Source organism: Podarcis muralis, chromosome 10 (genome assembly GCF_964188315.1).
Source record: "Podarcis muralis chromosome 10, rPodMur119.hap1.1, whole genome shotgun sequence".
NCBI lineage: Eukaryota > Metazoa > Chordata > Lepidosauria > Squamata > Lacertidae > Podarcis > Podarcis muralis.
In genome coordinates, this window is record NC_135664.1 from 54,004,057 (window position 1) to 54,024,268 (window position 20,212).

Consider the following 20,212-nt stretch of genomic DNA (forward strand, 5'->3'; position numbering starts at 1 on the left):
ATATATTTTTCTTCCCACTCACCCTCAGCAGATGTTCTTAGTTTTAAAGAATCCAAATTCTTGAACAGAATATGTGTTTCTTGAAAAAATAATGTTAATAATCTTTTTAAAAAATCTGCTATGCAGGCAGCACCATACGTGTCAGAGGGCAGAAACACCAAAAATTCTCCCAGTATCTAGTAACTGCATATGCCTGCAAATACCCTGCTGTCACCCATGCCTAATATAAGGCCCTTACAGAGTCATGTAATCCACAAACCTCATTCAGAAAGTGGAAAATAGCTGGTGTGCCGAGCAGGTAACTCATCAAAGTCAGCCAAGCCACCAACTGCGGATCAAGTCATTCACACACATTATAGGATTAAGGAATTAAACATATAAAAATATTTAGCAATTTTCCAGTCTTCCTTTTCATAGGCAGAAACGTATATGCACCATTCTGTGCCTGCATGACAACAGCGCACTTACCCTCCTGCATTCTTTCTCACAAGAAATGCAGGCTGCATTCTTTTGCCTGATTACGCGAGATGAAGTCTTAATGAACGTAGTGGTACTTTCTTCAGAGTACACCTGTATTGAATTGGACTGGTAGATGCTTCCTTTCCCCCACAAAACAAGCACACACTCTGCAGGGGATGTTGGCTGTGACACATTCCTTACCTTGATGATACCAGCTGCTTTTGGGGGGCTGCGGGCTCAGTGCTCCCCAGTTGTTGCCATTGTTGTTGTATTCTGGTCATTTCTCAATCATGAGCAGAACAGTGGTGCATGCAATGGCTAAAGAAAAGTCTTCATCCTTACACATCCTTAGCTTCCACCTTTTTACTTATACCCTCCTCCCCTCTTTCTGCTGCCCTTCTTTATGTCGCTTGCCTTTCCTTTTTGCAACTTGTTGTCTTGCCTTATTTATATTACCTTCCATTATTATTATTATTATTATTATTATTATTATTATTATTATTATTAGCTTTTTTCCCAACATTGCCATCTCCTTCATATTATGTTTTTATTCCATTTTAAATCCCACCACTCCTTTAGGCCACCACCCTGGCTCCCACCTCCACCACCAGTGCCACTATTTCCTTAGCCAACCCTGAAGTCTCCATACTAAACTACCAATCTGCACTCTACCAGCCCTCGGCAGCCTCCATGGCCGCGGTGGCCCAGAGGAGCGTCCCCCTGCAGACGGGGACGGCGCAGATATGTGCTCGCCCCGACCCCTTCCAGCAAGCCCTCATCGTGTGTCCTCCAGGCTTCCAAGGTAAGAGACGCTGCTTATCTGCTACAAACCTGCCGTTCCCTTGTCTCATTCGAAGCGTTTCTGCTTATTGGGCCAGTGCATTTCTCTGGGATGCTCCTCGCATTGACAAAGGAGATATGCTTGGCAGGCAGAAACGAGAAACGAAACCCAGGTAGAACTTAAGAAGAACCTGCTAGCCAAGACCAAAGACCCATCTAGTCCAGCCACCCAGATGCCCGTGGGAAATCCGCAAGCAGGACCCTAGGACAAGAGCACTCTCCTCCTGTGGCGTTCAGAAGCATCCCTGCCTCTGACTGTGGAGGCAGCATCAACCAGGGAGAGGCCACCAATCAGAAGAAGAGGACCTGTGTTGCATTCAGGGCCACTCAGGCTGAGTCCTTAGGAGCCTCAGTAAAAAGATGGAAAGGCCTCTTCCTGAGACCTTGAGGAGCCACAGGCAAACAGGGTAGTTTTTCTTGGGCTAGACAGATTAGACCTGGTATAGTCTGAACTGGAGCTACGCAGCAGAGTATTTGAGTAGAGTGGTACCTTGGTTCTCGAACTTAATCCATTCCGGGAGTCTGTTCGACTCCCGAAACCGTTCGAAAACCAAGGCTCAGCTTCCGATTGGCTGCAGGACCTTCCTGCACTCAAGCGGAAGCCACGGCGGACGACCGGCTTCCAAAAAACGTTTTCAAACCAGAACACTTCCAAGTTTGCGGCATTCAGGAGCCGATTTGTTTGACAACTACGCCGTTCAGGAACCAAGGTACCACTGTATTTTAATAATACTCAAGAAGTCTGCAGGAGACAAAATGTATCTCCTGAAGGTAGCATAAATATGCTCCTGGTGACGCAGCTGCACGAGAAAGCAAGACTTCCTTGGCCCTTCCGAAATGTCGTCGGTGAAAGTCACACAGAGCATGTTGCAGTAGTTTAGTAGCTGGAGTGCTATGAGGCTTGGGTTAAAGTAATGCTTGGTTGATTGCCAACCTGGTCCGCTCGGTGCCCTTACGGGCATGGTGTCTGAAATGAGTCTCTCTTGGAATGTTAACTAACTCCATTTTCCTGGCTAGTAACGCGACTGAGAAATAATCCTCCTGCAGATAATTTCATAGATTCAGCCTGGGCATTGGTTCAGAAAAGCTTATAGTGCTGCTAAGCTATTCTTTGTCCCCATTAGGGGAAACCACATGCGTTTTGGGCAGACCCACAAAGGAGCAGAATAACTGCCTGTTTCCTCAGGTCAGGATGGATGGAGCTGGGGTGAGAGCTTAGACTGGAGGCCTACATAAGAGCTGGAAGCCCTACCGTTCCTGGCTTTCAGTCAGGCCCTGATTCCAGTAGGTATTTTCATGTGCTTCCTCCTCTGCTGAGTAGCCTCACGGGCAGCTAACTGGCCACTTCTGAAGCCTGTGCCTGTCTCACTGAACCTTCTGCTCCTGTGTTCCTGGGAGAAAGGGTGGGTGGGTATGCAGATGAGAAATGGCCAGGGTAGTTGGTGTGGGGACCTCTAGTCCTCGGAAAAGGGATGTCCAGATTCGATGGCTCCTGCGGATCATGGGCAGGGTGGAGATCTTCTGGAGGGCTCCTCACCTGAGGAATGAGATCTGGGCAGGGTTGAAACCCTGCAAGTTCCAGGACTAAGCCATCAGGTTAGAAAAGCATGGCTCAGTAAATTAAAGCTTTGCCTAAGACTGAAAATTCCCCTGACCCATCAGTATAGCTGCACCAAATGCACAGCTGTGTGATGTGATCCTAACCTGTGGCAGAACAAGGGTGCAGGTTGATGTGCATGGGTTGGGTTGCAATGCACTACAGCCATGGTCAGTTTTTGGGGAGGGGGTTTACTTGGTGGGATTTGGGACAGGGAAACTGAAGAAAAAACCCATTTCTTCTACCCAGGAGCTGTCCCTGCCTTCGCACACATCTGGGTTCTGCTGCCGTCTGGCAGCCTGCGCTGCTGCCACCTGGCTCCTTCTCTCTCTCTCTCTCTCTGTCTCATTTTTATCCAAAGATATTAAAGTTCTTTGCAGATATTGATGTCTCGGCGCACTGCTGTGCAGCAGACGTTTTATCCTTTTTATGCGGGGTTAAAATAACATAAAAGAGCTCGAGGGTGAAATCCTGAAAAGTCCCCTGAGTCTTATTTACAAAAGCTACAAAGGGCATTTTGACTATTTTGGGCAAATTTTTATCCTCAATTATTTCTTCAGCTCAAAAGGCAGGACGGCAGAAAGGATGACAGGCTGCTGGAGTCTTAATTTCTCCCCTTGTGTGTAGCAACAGGCGGCGCTTCCTCCGGAGACGGAGATGTCTCTTTTTCAGCTGTGGCATTCAGCCAGCCTGTATTGGGAAGCTATTGGGAAGTGGCACAAAAATAGATGTATTGACTCCACTTAATTCCTACTCCACCCCATCCCAACGGCTCAAGGACAGTAGCAACCATTCAAAGCAACACAAAACATAAACAGATAAAAAAACACAGGCACAGAATTTCTTCTCTTTTTCAGAAGGGAATGGAAACACGCCTCCTTTTTTGTTGTTCCTTCTGCCTTGTTTTGCTGTTGTTTTTTCCTTACCCAGGCCCTATGTCTTGAATCTCCCGGTGTTGCTGTTTGGGGTTAAAACTCTCTTCCTGTCAGTTTTTGGATTTTTAAAGTTTTAATTGTTTAAATTTGTTTCTGTTGAAGTCAAGCCACCATGCTCACTTCCCAGTGGTCCATTCCAAAGAGGCAAAACCCTGTGTGGGTTATATGTCCCAGACTGGGGCAGGGAGAAGGGTGTTTGGTGATTTTGGGGAGGAGACAAAAAGGTGGACTTGCTGGTTCCAGCAGCACTCTTTTTAGTAACTGCACACAGTGGTGTCTGCGGGTGGTCGTGGTTTGGGTAAACTGACCTTGCAGGCCAAATTGGACCCCTTTGTGGGTCAGTCTTGGCCCACAGGTTCCCAAGCCCTGGTGTTCAACTAGGTACCACACTTCTCCACCCCACTCAAAAAACATGTAGCTCTGCCTGGTTGTGTGTTAACATTTACACTGAAGCTAGCTGGCCTCTTCAGTATGTGATGGAAAGCTAAGTGAATCACTTGGCTTTTCCTCTGTTACCGTCACAACCATCTGGCTTTCCTCTGTTGCTGTCATTGCGGTTTCAGGGTTGACTTGAAAGGGCAAAGCGACCGCCGGTGGTTCCTATATCACAGTGCAGGATCAACCAAGAAAGTTTGAACGCTCACAAAGTGTTTCAATATCATTTGACTCACTTATATCCTTATCGCTATGCTCTTTTCAGCCTTCCGAATGCAGCATATTTGCTCTGAGTTGGCAGGTCCTCATTTCTGTTTATTTAATTTAATTTATCACAGGGATTTATACCTCACTCTCCAACAGCTTCCCAGGGTGAGGTGACTTACAAAAAGTTAAAACCACTAAGCCTTTGTAAGGTTGGGTATGACTCTCTTTTTTATGAGCGTATGGTGTATGAAATGTGTTATTGCGTATATTAAATTACAACAAGGCAGATTAAAACAGCAACATTAAAACAATCGGGAGAAGTAGCATAAAAGGAGTCTGCAGATGTAAAAGCAGCATAAAATTAATTCACAGTGGATTTTAAGCAGTCCAGGAAAAGAAGAACGTGTTTCCTTGGCTCCCAAAAGATGTCAAGGCAGGCGCGAGGCAAGTTTCCCTGGGGAGAGCATTCCACAGTAAGGGTGCCACCACCAAGCAGGAACCGTCTCTCCGCCTCAATTGGTGAGGGAAGCCAAAAAGGATCTGGGTTGAAGAGAGCCTCCTTTATTGGATTGAGGTATAGTCTGCATTCAGAGGATTGTAGAGCCTGATTTTCAGAGATGCTAAAAACTGGCCTAGTGGCTCCAGCTTTGCTTATCATTGGCTAGGCCACAACTGGAATTGAATGCCCAGTCTAGGTTGGCATATTATTATAACCGTGTATAGACACTGCAGAGAACTCTGTGGAGAGCAATAAGGTGGAATAATACAAAGGAGAAACTCCTTCCTGCCTAAGAAAAAGCTAGCTAGTGGAAAATCAAATTTCTCCTGAAATAAATTGATAGATCTGAGCTGTGGTGGTGATGATGCTAGAATTACAGTTTCGGGCTTTATGAAATCTAAAGCTAGTAATTTCCTTTCTAATGATTATTTGCCTGAGGTACTGCTGGAAATAGCAGAGCCAGCCTTCAAAAAAAGTCCTAGTGGGGTGAGTGAGGTATTTTTTCCCCTCCCTTGTATTTGTAGCACCCATATTTTAATCTATGTGGAGGGTCTGGGGGCCCTTTCTTCAGGTGGGGAAGCCTTACAGTTCAATTCTTTTATTGTATGCGTGTTTAGTGAAACACGTTACATTACGTTGACCTGTGCTTCTGTATGTGCTTTGTGATTCTATTTGTATTGAATCGTTCTGGCCTATGGTTCTGAGTGGTAACAATTTATTCACCTAAACCAGGAGTAGTCCGCTTCGGCCAGCGCATGGAATGTGAGAAGAGACATGTTCAAATGGCAGGTTTCGATGTGATAAAATGGCATGATTGACAACCAGAAAGTCCTTCTGGCCAGAGAGGAGAGTTGCCCAGGAGAATTTAAGGTGCTTGTTCCTAGAAAAGCAACTGATGATGGCTAACACTTTTTATCTTTTCTTTTCACAGGGTTACAGACGTCCCCTTCAAAGCATGCTGGGTATTCAGTCCGGATGGAGAACGCTGTTCCAATCGTCACTCAGGCTCCTGGGGCTCAGCCCCTTCAGATCCAGCCAGGACTTTTAGCACAGGTAAATTTGAATAGAACCGTAGAATTGTAGAGTTGTTTAAGGGACCCCGAGAGTCATCTGGTCTGACCCCCTGCAATGCAGGAATCTCAACTAGATCGTACATGATAGATGGCTACTCAACCTCTGCTTAAAAACCTCCAAGGAAGGAGAGTCCACCATTTTACGAGGAAGTCCGTTCCACTGTTGAACAGCTCTTACTGTAAACTGTCAGTCGTAATGCAAAGAATTGGATGCAGAGAGCAACTATTTTTTCAGTTTATTAATTAGGAGAGTGCCACTTGTGTGTGGATGCTAATTTGGATTTTGACTATTAAAGGATTCATGATGCTGCAGTTTTTTTACCCACCAGCTTTTAATTCCCTAGAGTCTCTCATGAATGCAGATCCCCCAAAACTGTCACTATCGACCCCCTGGGATCAGGGTGAATAAAAACCCAGGGGTTAGAAAAGGGTCAAAAAGGGCTAGGGGTGGGGAAGAAGTTTACGAGGTATAGTGTGAATACTTTAATTAAAAACTTATGAGTGTGAGACATAAAATAAAAGTCATAGGAAAATACAGTGAGGAACATGTGCATTTAATAAGATGATTCTTCAACACAATGGTATTCCTTTTTTTCACATTTAATGATTCCTACTCATTGTGATTGCCGATTTAAAAATGTTGATTATATATTGATATTTCTTGACCTTGTTTCATTTAGATTCCTATGAATTTGGGCTGACAAATTTGTATATTCTTTAAGTGGTCTATGAACTCAGTCTAATGGCGCCTGAGAACACCATGCAGTTTCACAGAATTTGCTATCTCTCAGTTTTTTTAAATCCACTTGTCCCAAAGACCAAAAAAAAAAAGACATTGAGGATGAACGATCTGTTCTACATCTTCTCTTCATTGTGTTAGGGAAATAAAGTCTAAATATTAATAATGACATCACTGAACATGGTGCACTAGGAATATAGCAGAGGTCATTTTAGGTCAGGTGAAGCAAAGGTCTGACTCTTCATAAGGCAGCTCCATACAGGGTGCGGGGCATTCGACCACAGCTGCCAAACACTTAGGCTGTGCTGCCAGACACTTAGGCTGCCTACGCACCTTACATTTAAAGCACCCCAAAGAATCCCAGGGATTATAGCTTACCTTTCACAGAGCTACAGTTCCCAGCACCCATAGCAAACTATAGTTCACAGGATTCTTGGGGGAAAGCCATGTGCTTTAAACGTAGCCGTGCATATGCAGCCTTGGGGACTCTGACCATCCCATTATATGAGCCCCCTTGTATTCCAGACTAATTCAATTTGAATCAGTGTGTCAGAGCGAATGTCGTTGTCTATGCCAAAGCATTCCAGCGTTCTCAGGCATCAGCAGACTCCAAAATCCTGCCAAAGCGTTGCCTTGCCTGGATAGCATTCCGGCGAGTGTTAGTTCAGTCCTTTTCCTTTTGCCTGCTGCCAGCCCAGCTTATCTGGGAAAGGCAGTATGGAAAAGAACTTGAAGCTTGCCTGATTTCCTTTTCATTAACTAAGTGGTGCCTCCTGTTCCCATGAAGAGTCTTTGTTAAGCAGCTGCCTCTTTGACATGAATGAAGTCCACCTCCATGAAAAGCACGCCATCCTTTTCCAAGTGGTAAACTCGAGGGGAAGGGGGCGGCGGCGGCAGGATGGAAAGACAGACCTACCCGCCTCATTTAAAAATAAAATAAATGGGAGCAATTCAAAAGGGCGAACGAGAAAGGAGGAGGGTTTGGCTCCTCCCAAAGCTAAAAGAAAGTAAGTGAATTTTGCAAACGTAAATATGTAAAATATTTGGACCGAAGCACCGTGTGAAATGGTCTGGCTGTGAGCGTGTACAGTTTCAAAACTCAGAACATATTCCAGACTTCTCAGTTGGCCTTAGTACAACTGGCAATCCCAGTAGACAGGCTCAAAACATGGAGCTAAGCTGAACGCTAAGGCAGAAGTGGAGGCTATCCGTACCACTTAAACAGTAGCTAAAGATTGAAGTGTGAGCACAGCCTGGGATTTTTACATTCTGCAGGAGCCCCAAAAAATTAAAAAACTAATCCTGCGCTTTCATAAAGGGCCACACCCATGATTAGTTGAAGGTCCAAGATGGCGGCGCATGCAGACGCTGCGGCTGAGAGCTCCCTGGAGGGGAGTCAGGGTTTGTTAGGACTAATGATTTAAAATGAGGTTTCAGAGTTTTTGAATGTTTTATGTAGTTTTATGTAGTTTTTCGATTTCATTGTTCTGCATGGGACAATGACAATAAAGATATCGTATATATCGTATATAGTTGTGACAGGTGACAGAAGGGTAGTTGTATGGCAATGTCCGATGAGCCATAGGTTCCCCACCCTGAACTTTTCGAACGAAACAGGTAGTCCCAAGCAAGGATCTAGAGTTTCAAAACATCACCGCAATAAACAATTAATATAGAGGGTCAAAGGAATAAATTCCACGTAACTCATGAAACTATCAGGTAACAGCCAGCCTCAACCTGGTGCCTTCCAGGTGTTTTGGGCTTCAACTTCCATCAGCCCTGGCCAGCATGGGCCAATGTTCAGGGATGATGGGAATTTTGGGCCAAAATATCTGAAGGGGCACCAAGTTGGGAAAAGGGCTTCAAGCCCACAGGCTGTGACATCTATGGATGCTTAAGCCCTCACAGCTCTCAATTTAGAAACTGACCTCTTTGAAGAACATTTCTAAGTTGCCACCTTCTTTCCTAGCTTGAGATGCTGTGCATTTTAAGAGCTACATGACAAACAATAATTCAAAAGGTGCAGCTGTCCCCAGTAGGTAGAAAGCTGTGCCTGTTGAGTTTTTGGCACGTGGCTTTTCCCCTCTGACAGGAGGGGGGAAATAGCAACCCTGCTTTAAGGTCCTGATACTGTGAAATATTTACGCCCAACATCACTGGAAGGGTAAGACTGATGGGCTGAAGCTGCTATATTATCTTCAGAGATGTTGATTGCAGGAAATGTGATATGCAAGTCAGATGAAGTGTGCTGCATGCAATTCCTGGAGCAGGTGGTGAAAAATCAGTCATCACATCCAACCTTTTAGGATTTGTTTTTACCCACACGAGGCAACTATATCAGTTTGCCTGACTGTACAGGTGAGAGACAGCTCTGGTTGCACTCTTTGTAAGCATAGCTGCAGCTTCTTAAAGAGATATGACCTGTTAAGGTAGGACTGCCATGATTCCTGGTCGGGGCTTGTCCTTTTGGTGGGGAGGGGAATCAGATTTTGCATTAGAGAACCTGAATTTCTTCCTTAAAAATTGGAAAAGAAATGTGTATGTGTGCGTGCGTGCGTGCGCGCGCGCACACACACACAGATCACAAGATCAGGGTTTTTCATGAGGATGTAGACTAATGCCAGCTCAATACATTTTGCCAGTCACAGGTGGTATGGTAAGGCAGAGACACTTATATAATCTCACAACAGGTGAATCATGGCAACTTAACAAGAGGGGAGGAATGAGGTAGTAGGGAGGGCAGCGTAATGCAAATACACCAGCAGCAGTGCCGACTTCATTCAGCCAGTGTGTTTGAATGTTGTGGACCTCGCTGCTGCTTCACCCCTCCTGGTAAGTAGCAGCAGCAGCTCACCTGCCAGGAGGTCAGGTAAACACCTGCACCCTACCATGCTGCCCACAATGGCATTGTGCTGCCCGAGGCAGAGCAAGCAACGCTTCCACTCCCTGTGAGGGTGCTTAGTACCCAAGACCAGCCACGTTATTTTGGTACCTGAGAGAGAAAGTCACTGGCAGTAAAAGCATAATAATAAAAACAAATGAATAACAATGTGCTACCCTTTCATGATGCCCGGAGTCAGCTACCTGAGGTGGTCACCAAACTTTGCCTAATGTTCGGGCTGACCGTTGGATAGAAACCCATAGGCAGCCAGGGGTGAGGACCGTGTGGCCCTCTAAATGTTGTTGAACTCCCACTCCCATCAGCCTAAGCCAGCAAACTCAAGGGCCAGGGCTGATGGGAGTTGTAGTCTAATAACATCCAAAGGGCCACAGGTTCCCCATCTACATATTCACTCAGAAGCAAGTCCTGCTGACTTTAAGGGAAGCTGACTCCCAGGTCAGTGTGCGTAGGATCAGGCCGAACCCAGTGGGGCTAATTCCTGAGTAAGCATGCATAGGATCAAGTCTTTATGTGGCTATCTGAGGACAAAATGAGTGCTTAGCCATGGAAATGGATGGTGCCCCAGTCGAACCAGTGGTCTGGATTCTCCCAGTTAACCTCTTCCATGCAAACGGCTAGGAAAAAAGCCTGCTCCCAATTCTTGAACGCCTGAAACAAATTATTCATTATTTTTGAGTGTAAAATCCAAAGTGCTTTTGTGCAGAATTTCGGCCTTCGGAGTGTTGAGTGCTCGCAGCTGTGGGTATTAAGCTGCCACCCTTGGCTTCCAGGAGCAAGCAAATCTTTTAGCACATGCATTTCTTAAATCTGTTCTCAGAAGGGATTAAGTTGCCCTGCCGTGTCATGCAGGGGGAATCTGAATGTGACCTACTTGTAAAATATAATATGACTCCAAAATTGAGTCATTTGAGCAAGATGACACTTGCGCATGTCTTAGGTGACAGTCTGTGCAGAAATATGCTTACATGGCAGTGAGGCTGCTCACACGGAACAGGCCTTGGCACCTCCTAGCACCACTTTAGAAGATACCAAAAGAAAAGAGGACTTTGCGCCCGTTTGATGGAACCTAACATTTCACAATCCGAACACTTTCTTGATAATATATGTTTCTTCAAAAGTCCCCATGACATTTTTTAAGTCACTGATGTCAAATGGCACATGGGTATTGGTTGGCATTCATCCGGCTTGGGAGAAAATTCATCCGGCTTGGAAGAAAAGTGTGCGCCTTCTGGGGGCGAAGTCAAACTGTAACATCTCAAATATCCCACTCAAGAGTCTGCTCCTATGTAAAAGGAATGTATTCCTTTACCCAACCGCGGCAGCCAGAATCATTGTGGCAAAAAATTAGAAAACTGATAAAATACCAGAATTATTAGAATGGAGAATCAAATTTCTTGAATTCGCGGAGATGGCAAAATTAACAGCATCAATTAGAGGCTACTCTAATCAAAAAATTAATAAAGAGTGGGAATGCGTTAAGGAATACATGCAAAAAGTCGGTGCTGGAGTTTCAAAATTAATATGCAAAAGTTTAAAAGGCGCAAGGAGATAGGGCAATAATATATTAAGGATGGAATAACAAATAAAGTGAATAGTGGAGGGAAGTACTGGGCTGTGGGGGAGGGAGGTGAAGGGATTAATTGAAACTGTTAAAGATTGGTATAGGATTTAAGAGATTTAAATTTTCATAAAGATTCTATAAGGAAAGCAGAAAGCAGCAAGAAATATCAACTAAAGGTATCGGAGAGTGTAAATGAAAGCATGAGACTTATGGTTTTGTTACATATGATTTTATTTTGGAGTTGTCTGTTTATTTTGGAGTTGTTTGTTGTAAAGAATGTATATAATGTGAATAAAATAATAAAGGATGTGGGGGGGAGGAGTCTGATCCTATGAAGTGATCCACTCAGGAGTGATCCACTGTCAGAGGCAGAAACACTTCTGAATACCAGTTCCCCACAGGAGGGGAGGGTGCCATTGTGCTTGAGGGCTTCTCACGGGCATCTTGGTCCACTGTGTGAACAGGGTGTTGGGCTAGATGGGCCATTGGCCTGATCTAGCTCCCTTTGAACTCATTTGGACTTCTGAGTAAAAGTGTACGGCTGCCTGTGCAAGCCTGCTAGGGTGAATAGCTGCAATTTTGTGCACACTTACCTGGGAGTAAGTCCTATTGGGTTCAGTGAAGCATATTCCCTAGTAGGTGTGCATGTGAAATCCAGTGCCGTATATACTTTCCCAAACGTAAGCCCCATTGAACACAGACTTTGAGGTCGGAGTGCACCCCTAAACACCCTTGCAGCCTGATTCTGTGCATATTTACTCAGAAGCTAAGTGAGTTCAATAGAGCTTACTTACTCCAAAGTAAGTCTGCTTAGCATTGCAGCCCCTACAAGAGAGTAAGTCCTGTTGCCTAGGATTATGCTGCTTCCACTGCAACAGATAAGAAACGTGCATTTGTACTTAAGCTTTTAATACCAGCAATTTTGCCTTCACAGCTTCTTTGAAAAGACCTTGGTTTAAAGTTGGGTTGACGTCCTCTCGACTTTATAGCATGCTGCTCTTTGCCTTGTCCAAAACTGACTGAGCTACGCTTGTTGCCTTTGAATTAGTTCCATGGGATTTTTCCCCCTGCCGACTTATATTGAATCTGTTCTGTGCGGTCTAGTTTGTAACATGCTTCTTTAAAAAGTACGGGTTGGCACTGAATTTTGTGATCGTTCTGTTCTACAGCAAGCCTGGCCTAGCGGTACTCAGCAGATCCTGCTCCCCCCAGCTTGGCAACAGCTGACTGGGGTAGCCGCCCACACCTCAGTCCAGCATGCAACTGTAATTCCGGAGACCATGGCAGCGACCCAGCCCCTGGCAGACTGGAGGTAAACAGGAAGGAAAATTTGTATCTGTCTGTAAGGTACCAACTTTGTGAGAGCCTCAGTATCTGTGATCCCATCTTCATTGCATAATAGCTGCATGAGCTAAGCACATAACTCGCGGGTGCTTGTTTCGTATGCATGGTAGTGAATAGCAGGATGTGGTGATGTTTATCCAACCTCCTGACAGTGGAGTCGCTGCTGCTTACAGAGAGGGAGAGGGGCAATGCAGTGAGGACGTTGGCACTGTGCAAACACACCAGCAGGAGCCAGTATGTTGCTCTTGCTGGCGTGTTTGCGCAGTGTCAACCTCCCTGCCACTCTTCCTCCTCATAACCAACAGTGACTCCACCGCAGAAAGGTTGGCTAAGTGCCATCACCCCAGCTTTTGCTACTTTGTATGTATAACATTTTTAATATAAACAGCAGAAGCTGTTTCCCATAAAGAAAACTGCTTTGAAAACTGCAAGATTCACTCCAGGGTCTTCTAGGCCAAAGACCATAACCTTGTGTGAAAAAGTCATCCCTGGTCAAAAAGAATGACTACCTTGAACTCTTCTGATTTCTTCCCTACTTTTTGTCCCAGGGAACCAAATGAAAGTTAATTCTACACTAGCCCTTTCCCCTGAAATTTGTTTGCTCTCTTTTTATGTATCGACCGAGTGACAAACTTCTCGGTTTTCTTTTATTGCAATGTTTTCAGGAGTGTCTTGTATCTCTTCAGGCCTGAGTTTTGGCAAATATTTTTGCAATAATAACACAGGTGTGGCGCCAACCTGCCTGGGCAAGACCTGCAAACAGAAAATGTTTAATTAAAGGCACACGAGCCCTTAAAAGCCTTAGTAGTGCTTTGCTTGACCATTTCTGCTCAACATTGACTATGCCACAACTAGAGCCATATGTCCAGTGTGTTGCCACATTTTGGGAATAATGCTGAGATGTTGGGCATAATTCATTGGAGAGTACAGTATTGGCGTGGAATGTGAAGAGAATGAGTGTATTTTATTGTTTAAGAAAAAGAAAAAGCAATTAGAAGAAATTGGTAATCCTTCATGTGGGTACAGAAACTGACACTGGGGCAGTTAAGATAGGCTATTCAAGAGGTTCTTCATCACAAATCCTCCAGCTGCAGTCAGCAAGTAGCCATAAGTTAGGCAAGACCTGCAAAGAGGAAGCTTTTAATTAATGTTGCTGGGGATCTTTGCTGAGTGGAACTTAACTTGTGAATAGTCATAATAGGAGAATATTAGTAATGGGCAAGGAAGCTACTGGATAATATAGTACTATATTAAGAGCTTGAGCAGAACTTCCATTTTAAATACGCTTTCAGCTAACTGCAGAAAAGCAGTGCTTCAGCAGCACTAAAGGTAAGCAACCTAATGTACGTGGTGCTTACTTAGAAAGCTTGTGCATAACAACCTTCAACCTGCTGCTACCTTAACATGCTATAAGCCAAGTCTTGAATATGGGAATAGATGCAAATGATCAGCTCTCATGGGCTAGGGTCAACATGCACATAAACTCTTAAAAAAAGAAGAAGAAATGAAAAGGTTATTTCTCACAAGTCACACACTGTGGGATGCATTACTATATTAAACAAACCGTTTAATATAGTTTTGCAGACAAAACATTAAGATGGCTGGCACTGCCTCTCCTACCCGGCACCCAACTGATCTTTGCAAGAGGCTAAGAATAAGGCATTAATAAAGCCACCGTTTCTCCGGGAGTGCTTCCTGAGCCTCTGTGCTTGTAGCAAAATGACTTCTCAGAAAGAGCAACTGGCAGCAGCCCTTTTATGATCTTTGAGCTTCCTCTTTCTTGCTTCCCCCATTAAATGCTTCTTAAAAGCTGTATGCGGACGACTCTCCTCTGTACGTCGGCACACGCCGCAGAAGCTCTCTGCAGTTTTGTTCTTGGATCGCTAACTGCTTCCACGGAATCGCGGAGGGAAGTTGATACTTATTTATTGCCCTCTTTGAAGCCTTTGTGCCGAGGCGAATAATGGAAGCTTGCAACTTGCAGCAGGCAGATGGAATTCTGGTGTAGTTCCGCCCCTCCCCTGGTCTCCCTCCCACGTTGCTGTCTTCCCTCTGCTCTATCCATTGTCAGAAATAGTCCTTGCCCTTGTAATGCGAATGCGCATCAAAGGAACTATGGCAGTGGAAGAGGCTGTCAGTTGAGCCATCGGGGCAGAACTTTGGGGGAGATGTCCAGGGACCCACGCAGCAGAATGAGCAGGATGGGCCCCATATGCAGCAGGGCTGCCGTGCCACATGTTGCAGTAAGTCAAAGAAAACGTGTTGCCGCCTAAAGAGCCCGTAATTCGCTCCCCATAAGGCTGATTAGAATCTAAACTTACCTACCTGCAGCACTGAGCAGTGCGTCTTACTGAAAAGAATACTAGCCTGTGGCTAAACCTCATGTGAGCCATTGGTCAAGTCAGTACAGTTGTACCTTGGATCCTGAACACCTTGCAAGTCGAGGGTTTTGGCTCATGAACGCCGCAAACCCGGAAGTGACTCTTCCGGTTTGCAAACTATTTTTGGCAGCCGAATGTCTTACGGGGCTTCCGCATCTTCTGATTGGCTACAAGAGCTTCCTGCAGTCAATCACCAATTCCTAACGTTTTGGAAGTCAAATGGACTTCCGGAACGGATTCCGTTCGACTTCCAAGGTACAACTGTATGTCTAAAAAAGCCTGATGCCAGCGCTGAAATACCCTACATTGAGCTGTCTGGGATGCTGTTGTGTTTGTCATTCATTTATGCGCATTCTTCTCAAAATGTGCAAAACGCCTTTCTCTCCGCTTTTCTCGCAGGAGCACACACGCTCATGGAAGCCACTACAATCCCATCATGCAACAGCCGGCACTTTTAGCAAGTCACGTCACCCTTCCAGCAGCCCAGCCCTTAAACGTGGGTGTCGCTCACGTCATGAGGCAACAGCCAACCAGCACCACCTCCTCTCGGAAAAATAAACAACACCAGTCATCAGCAAGGTAGGCACCGGAAAGGGGGGGGGGATGATATAAAGGAGGGAGACAAGGAAGGTATTTTCTGTTCGCCGCACTGCCTTGTGGTTAAGGTGAGAGACTAGGTCAGGGTGGGAGACCTGGGGTCCTCCAGATGTTGCTGCGACTCCTAACTCCCATCAGTTCCAGCCAGGATGATCAATGGTCAGGATTGGTTGAGGTTGTAGTCCAGCAACATCTGGAGGGACACAGATTCCCTTTCCCTGGACTAGATCAGGAATGGGGCTGCTGACCCTCCTAAATCCATCTGCTTCCTCTTCCCTCAGTAAAGGCACCCCACACACCACCCTGCTGCACATCAGGCTGCCTTTACCAAAACATGGAAATAAATGTGATGTGGGAACGGGGTTGAGTGGGCGTTATTAATTTGCTCTTGTTTTCATTGTGTGTTTTTTTGTGTGTGTGTGTTTTTCACCTTGCATTTTTGTGTTGTGCACCTGGAATCTATGGATGGAGGGCAGTATACAAATAAAATTAAGAGGTGGCACTGCCCTGGAACAACCCTTTAGGCTGCTGTAATTCTTATTTATGGAGAAAGCAATAGGTCTGAGAGGGATTGACAAAGGCTGCAAAGTAAATTTGTGGATTTGCAAGAAAATAATATATATATATTTAATTTTAAAAACCAGCTTGCTCAGTAGGACCTCAAGATTTGCAGATGTAGGAAAAATATTGGGGGGTGGGTGAACAGGGTGTAAAAACCAAAACCCAAGCAGCCCAATGGACTAGGCATGGTCAGTAGCCCCAGAATGCTTAGACTCTGTTGTTGGGGAGAGGGAAATGGGGGCAAGGAAGAAGAGAATGGAGTGCAAAGGAACATGTTGTAGTGTCTGGGAGGAACACTAAAGAGGAGCAGCCTGCCCCGAGGTATTTTGTTTCAGATCCCACTTGTTCCAGTTACAGTTTCTGATGTGCCACCTTTTTTGGAATGGCCGCAGAGGGAGAGGGGACTGACAAGAGTGCAAATGGTGCATCAGCAGTTCCTTCCCTCTGGCTTAGAATTTCTCTGATGGGAATTGAGTATTAAGTATTAGCATACTCCACATGCACTGCAGAAGGTTCTGCTCTGTTTCCCATGAGGAAGTCTGAAAGCCACTCCAACAGAAGCCTATGCAATTGGACCTGTTTAAACCCATTAAAGTGATGTCTTGGCAAAATAGGAGAATATTGAACCACTTTTAAAGGCCTGTTATTTCTGCTTCAGCGAATGAGTGTGTGCGCGTGTGTGTATACACATATGCACAGACATAGACACACAGAGAGCAGATCAAGTTAAATATAGACAGTGTGATGGCAGAGGATGCCTTATGCCTTATGTTTGAGATGATCGTATCGTTCATAAGAAGCAGACGAGTCAATGGATTATACAAACTACCGCAGATTAATGACACTTGGAAGTTACCAGTATCTTGCAATTTCAAGGGTATTCTGCTAATGGTCTCTAATTATTTATTTTCCTTTCTCTCCTTGTTTAAACTGGGGATATAAAGCTACTAGGGGCACAGGTGGCTCTGTGGTCTAAACCACTGAGCCTCTTGGGCTTGCTGGTCGGAAGGTTGGCAGTTCGAATCCGCACTATGGGATGAGCTCCTGTTGCTCTGTCCCAGCTTCTGCCAACCTAGCAGTTTGAAAGCACGCCAGTGCAAGTAGATAAATAGGTGCCGCTGTGGCAGGAAGGTAAATGGCCCTTTGTGCCAGAAACGGTTTAGTCATGCTGCCCATGTGACCCGGAAAGCTGTCTGTGGACAAATGCTGGCTCCCTCGGCCTGAAAGCGAGATGAGCGCTGCACCCCGTAGTCATCTTTGACTGGCCTTAACCATCCAGGAGTCCTTTACTTTTACCTTACCTTCCTACTATGAATAGGCTTCTGAGAAGATGGGATTTTAGTGACATTCCAACAAACAGAAGCCATTACCCACACTATGAAATACCCCCTGGATACCTTCAGTCTTATATGTGGGGAAATGAGATCGTTCACCCAGTTAACACATCCATTCCTATTGTGATTGCTTTGTGGCATGACACCATTTTGCTGTGCACTTCCCCTCTCCTGTACTGGAGAGAACCTCTAATTTTTTTAAAAAAGATAAAATAAAATATGAGTATATGAAAGCACTGCAGTCTCACTGCATCAAGACTGGCTTGCCTCAACTTCAAAATTATGCCCCCTTCTATTATAGATGAAATATCACGATTGCTAGTGAATACTCTGTCCCTGTCTTTATATGGTTGGCCTATGTTTTTTGACTGAATGAGTGAGAAATGTCTCAGTTTTTCCTCTGTCCCAGTCTATAACAGGGATAGTGAACCTCTAGTATCCCCAGCCAGCATAGCCAGTGCCCAAGGATGATAGAGGTTGTAGTGCAGGTGTGAGGACCCTTTGACCCTCCAGATGTTGCGGAACTGTAATTCCCATCATTCCTAGCAAGCGTGGCCAATGACCAGGGAAAAGATGGGAGTTGCTGTCCAACGACAGCTGAAGAGTCACAGGTTCCTCATCCCTGTTCTATAGCTTCTTTGGGAGGAAGGGTAGGAATGGATATTTAATCAATCAATAAATATGTCTGCCTGTTCCCTGAGGTCCAGTAATGAACCTTGCTTCAGGTTTCGTTACCATCAGAGATGTGATTGTTCTCCACTATTAATAATCTATGCTATGTGCAAATGCAGCCTGTATCTTATTTCTGCTGCTGCATTTATTGGATTATTATATAGATTGTGTGCTTTTAACATACTTGTTTACAGTGCTTATGATTTTATTGCTTTGGGAACTCCTGGTTGAAATGTGGATTATAAACACTTAACATTAAATTAATGCATTAAGTTGTGCTTGCAACAGGTGACTGCTGGGTGCAAGGATAATACCTTAGACTGGAAGGGGGGCTGTTGTTATTTCCCACAAATGCAAAATCCGTAAAAGGAGAAATTATGAGAGAGTTGGCCAGATCCCTTAGTTTGGCTCTCTGCACTGCAAAACACAAGCCAGGTTCTGCCCTGTGACACAGCAGATATAACTGCATGGGCGAAATGTCTGGGCACGTATTAAAACCACTCCCAAGACTGAATCAAACTCCTCCCAAGTGGGTGTTGAGGCACATTGTCATGGCAGATGTTTGAGCCATTTGCATGACTACACTGTGCCTCTTTTGTGGGTGGAATTTAATCGACGTATCTGTCAAAACATTGCTTTTAATGAACACTAAAATCCCTCTTAATAGCATGGAAAAGAGAGGAGTTGAAATGGATCTGCACTTTGCAGAACACAGAAGTGTGCGTTTCTGCTCTGCCCTGGCCAAGGCCAGAGGACCTGTAATGAATTTACAGCCAGTCCCTGTCTCCGTACAAATCGGCTGCTTTAAATCCTTCTCCTTTCTCTGCTGCCCTTGTTTCGTTTACTTTGGGTGCATTCCAGCCTTCTGTGCCCACGTGAAATGGAGAGCAGAGGCTGCAAAGGCCTGGTTAGTTAATGAAAAGGGGAACATGCTCTCCTAGCACATTTCAGGCTACCAAAACACCCCCCTCCTACATATCTGTAGTGTTTACACAGGGAAGTGGGAGAGGAGACCAGGCCCCTGCAGACTGAGCGATTCCCGGGGCCTCCACTTTGCATTATTGTAACCCAATGAGTGATATGCTTCTTTTGAGAGAAGAATGCTCTATATTTCTCATTGGTATTCAACAAGCACCATGAATGCTACTGTGCAGTCATTTGTTATGCAAAGGACTCAGTGCAGTGTGATATGTCCATAATTCCCTCCCTTTGATACATTCCAGCTACTCCCTTTGTTCACTCTCAGACCGAACTGAAAATTCAAACAAAGCCTGGCTGCAGCGTGTTTCCTCCAGAACCAAAACTTGACTTGCTTTGAACACTTGTAATGTTTTGCTGTTAGAGGGACCAGTAACAACAATAATAATAGTAATGCCTGGGATCTCTGCCCTATGCAACTGTGAGCAATTGCCAGTATCATCATCATAATCATCATCATCATTTATTAAATTTATATACCTCCCCCCCTTCATCCGAAGATCACAGGGTGGTTTGCAACATAAAAATACAAGAAGAGAACACAAAATAAATAATAAAACAAACACAAAACAATACAGTGGTACCTCTGGTTACGTACTTAATTCGTTCCGGAGGTCCATTCTTAACCTGAAACTGTTCTTAACCTGAAGCACCACTTTAGCTAATGGGGCCTACCGCTGCTGCTGTGCCGCTGCCGCGCAATTTCTGTTCTCATCCTGAAGCAAAGTTCTTAACCCGAGGTACTATTTCTGGGTTAGCGGAGTCTGTAACCTGAAGCGTATGTAACCCGAGGTACCACTGTAACTTCCCTCCCGCAAACACATTAAAAAAGCCGTAGAATGTTAATCAGCCAAATGGTTGGTTTAAGAGAAATGTTTCCCCTGGCGCCTAAAGAAGTATAAGGAATGCGCCAGCCGAAACTTCCTGGGGAGAGCATTCCACAAGCGGGGAGTCACTGCAGAAGAGGCCCGTTCTCCTGTTGCCATTCTCCAGACCTCTCATGGAGGAGGCACGTGAAGAAGGGCCTCAGAGGATGATCTTGGGGTCCCTGTAGGTTCATATGGAGAGAGGAGGTCCTTGAGGTATTGCAGTCCTTAG

The 20,212-nt window shown here is 45.1% G+C and overlaps 1 protein-coding gene across 4 annotated transcripts in view; it reads left to right on the plus strand.

Moving 5' to 3' along the window:
• The window catches only part of HIPK2 (homeodomain interacting protein kinase 2), a 172,697-nt gene that overhangs the window by 130,108 nt on the left and 22,377 nt on the right, over positions 1-20,212 (plus strand). For 3 of the 4 annotated variants that reach the window (XM_028746878.2, XM_028746877.2, XM_028746879.2), the window contains exons 8-11: positions 1,039-1,261; positions 5,904-6,025; positions 12,417-12,559; positions 15,372-15,551. In XM_028746878.2, coding sequence (XP_028602711.2) covers positions 1,039-1,261; positions 5,904-6,025; positions 12,417-12,559; positions 15,372-15,551 — 668 coding nt within the window. The remainder of the gene's footprint in view (positions 1-1,038; positions 1,262-5,903; positions 6,026-12,416; positions 12,560-15,371; positions 15,552-20,212) is intronic. The other variant, XM_028746880.2, reaches the window with a different exon arrangement.